The 13,637-nt window shown below is 30.7% G+C and overlaps 1 protein-coding gene across 1 annotated transcript in view; it reads left to right on the plus strand.

Annotated features, from left to right (window-relative positions):
• The first annotated feature begins 420 nt into the window (after positions 1-420).
• The window catches only part of LOC143911028 (uncharacterized), a 440,832-nt gene continuing 427,615 nt past the window's right edge, over positions 421-13,637 (plus strand). The window contains exon 1 of the mRNA XM_077429735.1: positions 421-778. Within this exon, the coding sequence (XP_077285861.1) occupies positions 750-778 (29 nt within the window). The 5' untranslated portion in view covers positions 421-749. The remainder of the gene's footprint in view (positions 779-13,637) is intronic.

Genomic DNA, 13,637 nt, shown 5'->3' on the forward strand with positions numbered 1-13,637 from the left:
ATTTTATTTTATTTTACATATTAGCCACAGTGACATTACATAGAGCTCGCAAAGAGCAACCAACGACAGGAAGGAGCGGGTCGACCGAGCCTCGCTTCCGAACCTAGAGGGTCCGCCCTGTAGAGAATTCCGACTTTTACCAGAATTTCGACTTTTACCACTTTCAATATAATCGGCACAATCGAGCAACCACCCTTATTCGAATTGAAAAGCTCCTCTAGAACAACACGAGTTGAAAGTATGTAGAACGGCCTAAGGAAGAGTCAAGAGGATAAAAGTGGCAGTAGACGTGTGGAGTTGCGTGCGTGCGCGTGTGGTGTGGTGTGGCGTGGCGTGGTGTGGTGTGGCGTGGCGTGGCGTGTGGTGTGGAGTCTAGCCGGAGCGTACTGAGAGTGGAGAACTGAAAGCAGAGTCAGTGCGCGCAAAAGCACGCCGCGGCCGGACGCCTCGCAGACACACGCACTCCCACCCACCCACCCACTCACCCACCGACTCGATCGCTCCTACACCCACCCACCCACCACGTGCTTTTGACAGCTCTGTCAGTTCGCCGTCGCTACCATGCTGCGTGTGCTGCATCCCGCTGCCCAACGCTGACCCAACTGCAATCTCTGCCAATCTGCACAATCTGCATCCTCTCCTATCTGTGTGTTGGTGTTGTTGTTGTTGTTATTGTTGTTGTTTACCATGTGTCATTGGTGATCTGTTTTGGTTTACTTGCCAGTGAGATCTGCTTTCTTTTTGGGATTATGTGCTGCACCGATATGGGGTTACCACGGTGAGTTTTGGCTGTTTTTTATTTATATTATTACAAAGTGTCTTTAGGCAGAATGATTTTTTATATTACTAAATCATGTTCAAAATACATCTTATATATATTTTAGTAGCTACCGATCTACTGATTTTCTATTTTACGATTTTAATTTTATTTTGTTAGTAATCATAGTAATATAAAATCGTTCAAAAATAATATTAAATCGAGTTTGATTTGAAGCTTGTTGATTACAATAAGATTTCTTCAACCTTCAGTGCTTTATATCGGCAACTTTAAAGAGTGTTAAGTTCAAAATAATAGATATGTTTGTATAAAATGTATTATGAACGTGTATTTTTTAAATGCTTTTTATTATTTCTAAATTACGTTCACAATATGTACATCTTATATCAATTTTAATAGCTACTGATCTATTGATCATTTTCTATTTTACAATTTTAATTTAATTTTGTTACTAATCATAGTATTATATTATTCTAATGTTATTGTACAGCATAATAGTAAAAAGAGCTCAAAAACCTATTTACAATTCTTATAAATGTTCATAATACATTTAATACATAATATTAATTAAAGACTCTTTAAAATTGATGATCTAGAGCCGATTGTGTTTAGGTAATCTGTGTTTATACCTGTGGGGTATAGATATTTTGTTGTAATCACTGAGACTCTTCATAAGTGTGTTAGTATGGTTATTGATGATTCCGTCATAGAATCTACAGGTTAGTTTGTTAGCAATGTCTGTAACTAAATATTATTTATGGCATGCAGTTTTTTCAAGTTTTAGGGATTTATTTTGTATTATTTGGAGATTGGAAAGGTTAGTATTCGAGGCGTTATTCCAAACAGGTGAAGCATAGGTTAATAATGATGATATAATATACGTTTTGATAAGTGTAGTGTAGTTTTTGAAAGCTTTATGGGTTATAATAGATTATATCTACTGCAGAAATTATCTGATATGACAGTTGTGGAGTGAAAAATGTGGTGTTCTATGGTGGTTTTGACGCATTAAAAGGTTCATAAATGAGTAATTTAACATGTTTCTGTCTTTTCGTGTCTATATGTGTCAATAGTGTAGTCCAATTTTTGAAACTTTTAATAGCTTTTGGTTAATGTTTATAAATGTGAAATCTATGTATAATATGAAAAATATGTCTAAAAGATGCTAATAAAAGATAAAAGATACAATTTCGATAAGATTAGATTACCTAAAATAAGAGAATTTCATAAAAGTTTATTTATTTTTATTTTAATAATTTTGTACCATTGTAGCTAGAGGTTCCAAATCCGAATATTCGAATACATTTAATACAAAAATATTTTTTTTATTTTCAATTTACAGCACATTTATGTAGTTCTATTTGATGTTCCAAATTATGATTCTCTTAAAAATTTTAATAATATCCTGACCTTCTTAAAACTACAAATAAATGATTTAAAGCTAGTATTCGATATTCGATATTCGAATATTTGGAGCCCTTAATTGTAGCATTACAGGAAGAACCTAATGCGCCACAATGATCTACATAAGAACATAAGAGAGGGGAAAAAAATAAATAAAAATTAATTCATAGAACAAAATTTTTAAACGTTTATATCGTATTGTATTGACAGTATAGTGTATTATTTTAGAAGCTGTTGAAGTTGTTATTGAAATTTTATGTGAGATGTTTAAAAAATGGATAATGTTGTATTTATGTTTTTTTGTTAAAAAGTTAGGATTTAAGTATGAACAGTAGTCGAAGTGTCAAAGTGTGTGCGATTGGGAATATAAAATTGTAAAAGAAAAATTACATTTCGATGTTTTCTTTTTAATATATTTATATGTATGTAGTATATGTAAATACATATGTATTGTGCATGTGAAGAACTTTTCGGACGTACATGTTCGTTGCTAAGAGCGATGTCCTATTTTTTCTAGATTTAAATATGGAAACCCTAGTCGAGTACGGTCAATAATAGAACCATATGCTATCTATTATGTATAATGTATGTCAATATCTTGTTTGAATTTCTATCTCAAATTGACACGATATAACAACGTTTGTAGATTGAATGTGTTATGTTAATGAGTTCGATTTGCATTTAAGCGAACAAATCTAAATCTTTCGCTTTTTATTTCATTCGTGTATGTACATATGTAGGTATATTCAAAACAGGATTGTATTAATTTATTTAAAAGTTTTTTTTCAACAATACTTATTTGGTATTAGTGTCGCATTCTATTCGCGGTGAATTTTTGATCGTATAATAATGGCAGTTTTGGATTTCAATATCAATTTGCATGTGTGGACGATGCTTTGAATCGATAGTTCCGTTAATTGAAATGCATTTTTAAATGTTTATTTTTAAATCAATTTGAATAATGAGAGTAGTCGTTTGGGCGATTCAATTCCCGAACAAATCGCGCTTTAAAAAACTATTATCTATTTTATTTGCAGTGCGTTTATAAATCGTTTATGGTATATAAATATCGCCTAGTTTGCATACGAATCGACGGTCGTTTCAAGCTGAATTTATCGGTTTTTTTAATTATATGTACGTACGTATGTGTATATGTAAGCCTACCGAATTATGTAGGTTTGAGGATTGTAGTCGAATAGTTGTTGTAGATCCTTGTTATATATTTTCGCTGGTGAAATTTGCATTTATATGAGGAAAACGTTTCGTTTTAACCATGAGTGTGTGAGATAAAAATTAATAGAACATCCTACGGCCCACGTATGTACATATCTATATACATATGTACATATATGTATTATACGTGATAAAAGGATAAAACTGTTTTCGTATTGATATGGCGCCATGTTAATTGTGTTACTTTGCTTATTTATAAATTTGCATTTGCATCTTTTTATAAAAAAAACATAAATAGATTTAAAATGAAAAAAAATTGGTATATTTTTTAACTATGGTCAGAAATGTGCGAACTTCGTCCTTTATAATGCAAATGAGACTTTTATATATATTTTAGCTAATTAGTGTTTACAATTTTTTTTAAGAAAAAAAACCTTACACGAAAATGTACAACATAACGTTGAGAATAACTGCTAATTCGTTTGTTTTCTACTGGGTACTTTTTTTACAGGAGTACAATGAAAAGTACATTATTTTTATTCGCAACCATTCCGAGCGGCTTCTTCCAAAAGTCTTCATTAAATATTTACATTGCGAGGCGTTTTCAATTATAAATATGATTTTTTTAATAATATTAAAAGAAGGCAGGGGTGGAGGGTATTTTGAGATGTATTTAATAACGCGTCTTCAATCAATGTTTGCGCAACGAGTGCCTCTCCGTTTCCACTTCGAATTTAATAAGGCGAAATAAAACGAGCTTTTGAGCCTGATTGCGAACGAATTTCGTTTTTTTTTTTCACTCACATTATACGACAATGGCTGTGAAAACAAATTGTAAATAAACGCGAGCGTTGAGAGAGCCTTCAGCCAAGTTTTCCGTTAAATTGAATGTAATGGTAATTTAAAGTTACTTTCCGATTATTATGTAAATTTATTCCGTGGCGTGTGTGCTTTACAAAGCACCACTACGCGTATGGTATTCTTTCGTATATTATAATAAATATGCTATTTAGATCTTCAGATTTTCCGAAACCGTTACACATTTGTGAATATAAGCGTTGATATTGGGCGTAAATACAATATTTACATTTTCGAACATATATTAAGTAAATTTATTCGACTTTTTAATGTTATACTTTATGCAATATGAGATTCGAGTACCTACACAAATTAGAACGTTTCATGTGGTTATAATATATTACCACGTCAATGATGAAATTTTTAAATCGAAATTTGTGAAAAAAAATTTTTATATCTTACATACATGGACATTGTATATGTACCTACATATATTTCGGTAAAATACTCATATCTTTGAGACAAATATATTTTTAATAATTCTTAAAAGTAAAAGAAGACCTGATTTCATAAAATTTGATATCATATATTTCTTAGTATTCCAATTACAGTCCGAAAATGAAGCAAAGTGTTTTGTATTATAATATTCTACTTTAGGAATTCAGCTATTACAGGATGCCATATATGTACATACATATATTACTATTTGTTTTTTTAAATAGGAAATAGTCAAGTATATAGTTGTTAACTGATAAGAAAACTGACAGACATTTTTAAATTTATGAAATTTCAAAACTCTGTCCTTGATTTTAATCGTTTATTTTGCAGAAAATTTACTTATTATATTTAGGAATGAATGTACATAAGTTTATTTTTTACATTTATGAGTTTCCTTTAACGCTATGATTTTGCGTTTGTTTGATTTTAGATTAATATAAATTGAATAAGTTAAGCCTTCGTACGTAGATTAGTAATATAAAAAAATTATCAACCATTAAATGAATTTGTATATAACATTTACTGCGTTTTATATTATATTTTGTTCTATTATAATATGTATGTATATAAATGGTGAAATAATTGATATGTGTACGTACTAACTAACGGTTTAAAATTTAATAAAGCTTCAGTTCCGAGTGAATACGGATGAACGTGGGTTTAATTATAAATTCGAGAGGTCTTCGTGTGTATAAATAGTTTTTGACCGAACGGTTATTATATATAGTATTGGTTCAATTTGGATCATAGCAACAAAGTAACGCGATGATACAATAATGAGCGATAAAATGTTTAATATACATAGGATTACGTATATAATATTAATATAAACGTGTCTGGGAATGTATCCGAAAAGCGATAGCGGAAAAATCTTTCACACGAAAGACAGCCATAGCATAGGCGTGAGACCGGATAGTAAATTTGGAGAACCAAAACACCATAACCTATGTATTCTCTACACGCTCCAACCTACGCTTTTCCACGAAAAGATCTTGGGATGATCGTTCGATCAAGTAAATTTCGAATCTCGCTAAGTTTTTGTTGATGAGCTTTCGTCTTGCAATTGAAGATAGCAATTGAAGACGACTCGGCAATCAAATATATCAAGCGGGCTATTGGTTGCACAATAAATTTAACCGGTTTGTGCAATTCGTATTGGATTTGTACGAGGATCGTTCGAATAGTACGGAATGTGGAATAATATAATATAGATTGGACTCTGTTCTTATTGAGGATATTATAGCAATCAAAAGTACGTAGAATGATTTGATTCAGCGGATATAATTTCACGGATCAATGCCAATCTTTCAAAAGTTTAATGGAGTTCAGTAAGTATTGAGCTTAAGATATCTGTATTACTGTTGATTTATATTACATTTTCAACATTTATTGTTTTGTGATAGTGAATTATTATATATGTAGTTTCAACGGTCTAATTACCATTTATTGTCAGTTTTGCTTAATACATATATCAATAAATTTGTTATAGAAATTATGCTTTTTTTGAGAGAGCTTTTTCAGTAGTTTTCTGTCGCCTACTAAAAAAATAGATTTTTTTTTTGTGAGTTGCTTATTCGTTTTGGAAAATAATTCAATTAAAATCAGCAAAACCCGAGGGAAGTAAAATAAATTAGGGTTGTGATTTCTAGACTTTTTTTGATCCTCGAGATTCGAGAATCTCATTTTCTCGGAATATTCGAATCTCGATATTTAAGAATCTCATTTTCTTGGAATATTTGAATCTCGAGAATTGAGAATCTCATTTTCTCGGAATATTTGAATCTTAAGAATTCGAGATTTTCTCTTTTGTTTCTTATTTTTATATATATTATATAGCATATATAATATTTAATATAGTGAATCGATTTTTTTAGCATATAAAATCGACAACACACAAAAATCAAATAGACACAAAGACTATATTATATTAGGGGTTTATACCTTTATTAAAGACATGATGAAAAAAAGATATAGAGAGATATAATAGAACATTGAATAGAAAAAAAACTAAAATTATATAAAAAAAATGTTGTAAAAGAAGGCATGAAAAGAAAAAAAATTATAGTAATTTAAAATAGTAAAAATAACTATATGAAACAAAGAATTTTATAAAATTCCTAGTGCTTTTACCCGGCTTAACAAGTATAAATCAATCAGTTTATTGAACATAATCATGTAGTGTTCATTTTAAATATTCTCGATATTTTCGAGATTTAAATAATAGATTTCTCGAGAAACGAGAATCTCGAATTTTCACAATAAAATATGCTCGAGAAATCTCGAGACGAGATTTCTCGATCACAACCTCTAAATATACATAATATATCTACATTTTAAAATAATCGAAATTTTAATTAGCAGCCAACGAATCAACATACATATTTACAATTAACGAAAACGTATTATTTCAATATATAATATATTCCGGTTGGAGTCTAAAATCTACGAGTGTAAAAAAATTGTATATTTTGGCACTTTTTACAAAATGTTTCAATGTTTTCTGTTGAACAGTATGGATATTTTTTTAATTTTAGATAAAATTTGTGGTGTTAATCTGATTCAAAAAGTTTCTGCTAATTAAAAAAGAGTAAATTTATTTCAACTACAAATGTAATATATTTGTTATTCAAGTTTAACGGACATTCCTTTCCAATCCACCCGTAAATCCGAAGTTTTATTGTATTATATGTACGTTTGACCATGTGAAGACTCCTCGTAAAATGCATATATAATGCTCTCGAGCGAATAACTTCGTTAGAGAAAAGGATTTCAATGTCACGGTCGATTATGTATAAACAAAATGAAAATACATATTGACAGGTGTTCCATTTCAACTTCTCGCGGTTTATTTAGCAATTTGTATAAATTCAAACATGCCATTTATTTTTAGTCACATGACGAATTTTTAAACGGATTCCATTCGAGTCGAGGGCTACGTGTATGTACATCTTAAGCGGTTCGTTTATAAATCACATTGCTCGAAATGAGATGCAAAACTTGGATTGAAACAGAAGCTCAACAAGTTTATCGCGGCAGGGGACGGAAAATCCGGTAAAGTTTGAGGTGGGCCGATAAGTGTTTTTTTCCCCTGGAAATCAATTTAAAAAGAAATCCGAAAGGGGCGACATCGCTTTCCGAGCACTCCGATGAAAGTTCAATATTGGATATAAATTTTTCATTCGAAAACTTATTAACGGAGGCGCGGAAAACTCAAACCGACGAATAGGTTGCGGCTTAAAAAGTAATAAAATAAAGTCAAACTATAAATACTAATCAACTCTGAAAATTTCCCCTTGACGTACTTAGCTTTTTAAGTCGAATTTTCCTCCAAACAATTTTCTCATATTTAACCTTTGAAGGACGGAGCGTCGAGATCGAACGATTATCCCTAACCGGGGTCAAGTAATACCCCAGTATTTTTTAATCAAAATACAGCTTTTCTCAATACAAATGGGTTCAATATATGTATATCTTATTAATCATTTTATACAACAACATAAAAAAGTTTAAGTCCTATAGCGTGTTTTTGACTATTTTTGTATTAAAAAAATAACGACATGCAAACGCACATAGGTAAGGCCAACAAGCGACTGCATGACTCAATAGACACGCGCCAAAAGCGACGAAAACAATAGCTTATGAAAATAAAGCTGTCTCTTTCTCTCGCATTGATTCATCGATCAATAAAAATATGCAAGCGAACAGTCAAAAACACGACTTAACGCTAACACCTTTAAATCATACTTTGGAACGTAGAAATGTATAAATGTATATTTTTACGATGTACCCCTTTTCTAAATCATACAACATCTATTAAAATAAATTTCTTGTAGTTCATTCTAGGAATACTAGAAATATAGGGTGTATAGCTTTGAAAACCACATATGTAGTTATTACGAAAAACGTAAAAATTCGGGCACTTGCATACCCCACTTCGGTGAGGGAGGGTTAAGAAGACATATAGTGCAAATTATTTTCTTAAAATAAGTTATGTTTTAAACTGGATTTTTTATAATCCTGAGCCATTGGAGTGTGTGAAAAATAGTTATTTTCAGGCGGTTAACTCGGTTAGTTAAGTGGCGTATCGCTATAGCAAGACTTATTGCCCGATGACACGCAGTTAACTCGCCCGCTTAATAAATTTAACCGTAAAGAGAGCTTATTTGTCAAAAGGAAATAGTGCGAGTGGCTTAAGAAGAAAGGCACTTCAATTAAAAACTCGTAAATTTCCGTTTCCTAACACTTTCAAGCGGATAAACTTAAAGACGGCAGGGAAAATACATGCATATGTATGTACATATGTATCTACTCAGTAATATCGCGAAAGGAATTCATTTACATATCCGGAATTGTTAAATGGAATTCTCATTTTCAGGATGTTGTACGTATTAAATATACATATTACTCTTTGTATATTATGATACATATGTAGTTGTAGTTTCATATTAAGATAGTGAGATAAATTGCTGTGCAACAAAAACCATGTCGTGTTTAGGTTTCTTGTTGCAGCAACCTTTATCCGTTGATTTAATACTGACACTCACAAAAATTTCATAACGAATTAATCTGGAATTTATAGATATCTTTACTTATATAAATTGACTGGTACATTTGGTTTCAAAATTTCTACATAAAATTTAATGTAATATTCGTCTAGGAAATAAATCGATTAGATTAATATTTAATCGTTTAAATTCCTATTAGTTTGGGCAAATAAATAAATAAAAGTGTATAATGTATTATTTAATGTTGATACTTTCACATTTTATCATTAGAGAACAACACTATTGATTAAATTTGCCTAGTTTGTTGTAATTCAAATTCAGTGGAAGAATATTTTTCAATAAATCATAAATCAATCGGAAAAATATGGCGCACAAGTTTAAAGTTTAGCGTCAACGCGACAACAATAAAAATAATTTTCATTTTGAGAGGGAAAATCTGGAGCTTGTAATTGCCGAAAGTTTTGATTTACCGCCATTTTATATATCGACCCAGTGAAACTTCATAGAATTTGTTTTATTTTTATATGATTGTATATGTATGTATGTTTCCGAATAGAATTAACATAGCGCCGTTGATTTATAACATGACGAATTTATTTATTTGTTTGTACAATTCGACGTATCAATACGATTGAGTCCATAGATGCGTTATTCATTCACAAGGTCGAAATTGGAGATCACACAGAGTTTGAAATGGTTTATTTATTCAAATTCGATAAAGTCGGAGCGTATCAGTATTTATGTGTCTGAAATAACAATGAATGGAAATAACACACCTAATGATCGAGACAATCATTTCATTGATGCGGAAAACTCTCAAGAAATAAATTTTTTGATCTCCAATTGTTTTGAATAGTTTTCGACATTGATTGATTTGATTTGACGTTTTATTAATGGGAGTTTTTTTTATAAAATTTATTCGCATGCAGATTTGTTTACCTTACTTTTTTATCAGCAATGAAACGTTACGCTCTTAATTTTTTTTAGCCTAATTTTATTGATTTAATCAATGGTTTCTCATTAATTACTACAGATTGTCATCTTTTTTGCAGTAGCTAATTATTTATTAATGAAATGGGACAAAAATGAACTCATTTAATATGACTTTAATAATAATTTTCGTCCACAACAAAGTTCAAAATGAAAGTATTTTTAAATTTAACAAAAAAATTAAATCTGTAACAATTTGAAAGAGATTAAAAATTGAAAAGTATTTGTGGTTTTTTGATTTGTTTGTAGGCACAGATTGGAACTTATATATTGTACATTTGTGTAGGTAGTATTTGGAACTAAAATATTTTCAAATGCCTAGAAAGGATTTAGAGGTTAATTATAATATTGCCTCCAAATTTTAGTTCATTGCAATATAAATATAGATTTTAAAAATGGAAATTGGCGACAGGAAGATTGAGAGGTGATTTAATAAAAAAAATATTATTAATAACTTTAATAAATTGTTTAAAACCTTTAAAGTGGAATGATGATAGCCTTTGAGTTGTAAAAATAAAATCTAAGCCGATAGTTTGAGATACATTTTTTCTCGACAGGATGGTAAAACTTTCAAGGTATATTTAATTAAATGGTGGATTCTAAGAATAAAAAGAAGTTAAAAAAAATGTTTATTCCAAAAAACAATTGTTTCGTATACGTATTGTATACATGCATATATTTATTTATTTAAAGTTTAGACCATTGTAGCATTACAGGAATTCCTAATGCGCCACAATGGTCAAAAATACAACAGAAAAGAAACAAAATAATAACTAAATAAATTAGACAAGACAAAAACAATACATTGTATATATACACAAACGAAACATTTAACATAATCATAAAAATAATAAGCTACATATATAATAGCGGATAATAATAATAATAATTACAAATTATGTATAAAAAAAAACAAAGAAGAGAATGTCTTATAAAAAAAGAGAAAGAAAAATAAATATAAATACGTGTGTATATGAATGTATGTATATGCATTTATACATAATCATAAAAAACAATAGCAGATAACGTAAAAATATCAAATATATGTAAAATATAACATAAGGAATATCTTGAACCCACAGCCAGTTCCAATAAATACGAACCAACTGCAAATACAAAACATCTCTGTGAGGCCCAAATGGAAGAGAGTAAATCAAAATTCCACTCATAAATCGCAATCAATCATGAAAGCAATGATGAGCGCAGACTATCAGACAAATAGGTTAGAATAATATTCGTCAATTTACGCTCACTAAGGTGGAAAATATCACATTCAGACTCAGCAGCAACGATTTCATTAAGAAGTCGAATAGCTCTTGGAATAGGAGCCATTCTAAAATTAGTGTACGAGCAAGAGGTAGAACCATCAAATGATGATCTCTACCACGTACATAAATATTAGGGACATAAAGACCCAACTGTTCAAGCAACAACGGGCATGAAGTATTACCATGTATTATTATGCTGGAGAATAAAACGAATTAATGAGAAGTTTCTCCGAAGTTCAAGGGAATTATACCCAAGCATGTCCAAAAGTAAAGGAGTATGGTAGAGAAATGGGTAATACCCATATTCTTTCCTATATAGGAAACGAAGAAATACTTTTTGCACTTTCTCAATCACCAGATAGTGATTTGCTTCATGCGGATTCCACACAATCGCATTATACTCTAGCTTACTTCTCACCAGCGAGTTGAAAAGCAAGCAAGATGACAAAGGGTTGGAGAATAACTTACATAGTATATCTCAAGACAAATCCAAGTCGACGAAAGGAAACGTCAGCGACCGTCTTGATGTGGTTGTGAAAGGTGAGTTGAGGATAAAAAGTGATACCCAAACCGACCATAGATACCACACGCTTCAACAAGACGGATCCAATGCAATATATTCATATGCATGTAGTTATTTTATGTGCATTTTTATTTAAGTAGATATCAATAGATCAAGCGTTGTGGTCGTGAAAAAATTAAACCTCGAGGTAAATTAATGCACACATTCCATTAATTGTAAAAAATATGCAAAAGTTTCATCCTGTATGCAGCAATAGTAACAATGATATGGATTTATCTGCAGTGGATTTTAGTTTCATACGCCTAGCTTCATTATCGCTTCCGCGTTTCGTATAAATTATAACCCCATGCATTAGCGTTTGATATCGTACATCAAGCGGTCATTGATACACATACATTCAATGGAATTCAATTCGTCTAGACGGCCATATCTACACACGAGTACATATACATACTACCTGAAAATATTTAGGAAACCGTTAGGACTGTTGTCCCCTGTTGAGAAACAGTGGAGTGCGTGATCTATCATCCATCGATGGTTATTAATTTAATAGCGACAGTGCACGAAGCGATTAATGCTGTCAGGGTTGGTTTACAGGCATCACGGATCACACGTGGACCTGGTCGATGGTGATCGAGGATGTGAGTCTAATTTATGAATATCCACACTAACAACCAATTTAAATTCAGGCCCGTTTTCCACAGCCAATTTCACGGGAGAGTGCCTCGCAGCGAAATCGACACGGTCGCCCAACAATGATTTTCATATAACAAATCATCTAATTTTTCAAATAGAATATGTACTACATACTACCAGGGACCCCCTCACGATCCTGGATCCTTTGGAAAGGTCCGAGGTAAATAATTCGCATAATATTTTACTTTCGCGCAAGTGGAAATTGATTTACATATTCTAAAGGTGGCTTTATACTTTTTTTCCTAGACTTTTTTTTTGGATATTATACTGAGGCGGACGTTTTGGATGTTTCTTCACGTATTTTTTATTTAAATAATTTTAATTTAAAGTCCTTGAATAATTTGAGCACGTTTTTAGTTTATATAATGCGTGCGTCATGTTCCAGGAAGTATGATACATATTAAAATGCGTGTTTAATTGATATTTCACGCAAAATTGCACGATCGTTTATAATCAGATAAAATTTTTTAATGATTTTAAAATTAATTATTTAAGAATATTAAAAAATGTAGTTGACGATATCTGCATATGTATGTATATATGTATTTAATATAGTATATTGTATGTAATAATTCTTTATTATAAAATTATCAAACCAGATTAGTTTAATTTTTAAATTTTTTGTTTATGGCATTTACCTATATCTTTGGTAAGTTATTAATTACAATTAATTATCAGTTCGGTCAGTATATGTATGTATACTTTTATTGGATTCCTCAAAATGTCCGTTCTATGAAATTAAAAAATTACACGTTTGCATAGTAAAACTTCATATGTACATATGTATGTATATCAAATTACGAGCCAACAATTAAAATAAACTGGGCATTTGAATCAAATACTGACCATTCTACATACCTATGTATATAAAATATAGACTAATCGATATATGAGCCGATATATTTTAAATTCGCGGAAATATAATTTTCAGTTCCATAAACACTATTTCTGTTTCGCTTAATTTACAATTTTTTATCACTTTTGTGACAAGGGTAGTGGACATA

This window comes from Arctopsyche grandis, chromosome 4 (genome assembly GCF_051622035.1).
Source record: "Arctopsyche grandis isolate Sample6627 chromosome 4, ASM5162203v2, whole genome shotgun sequence".
Taxonomy (NCBI): domain Eukaryota; kingdom Metazoa; phylum Arthropoda; class Insecta; order Trichoptera; family Hydropsychidae; genus Arctopsyche; species Arctopsyche grandis.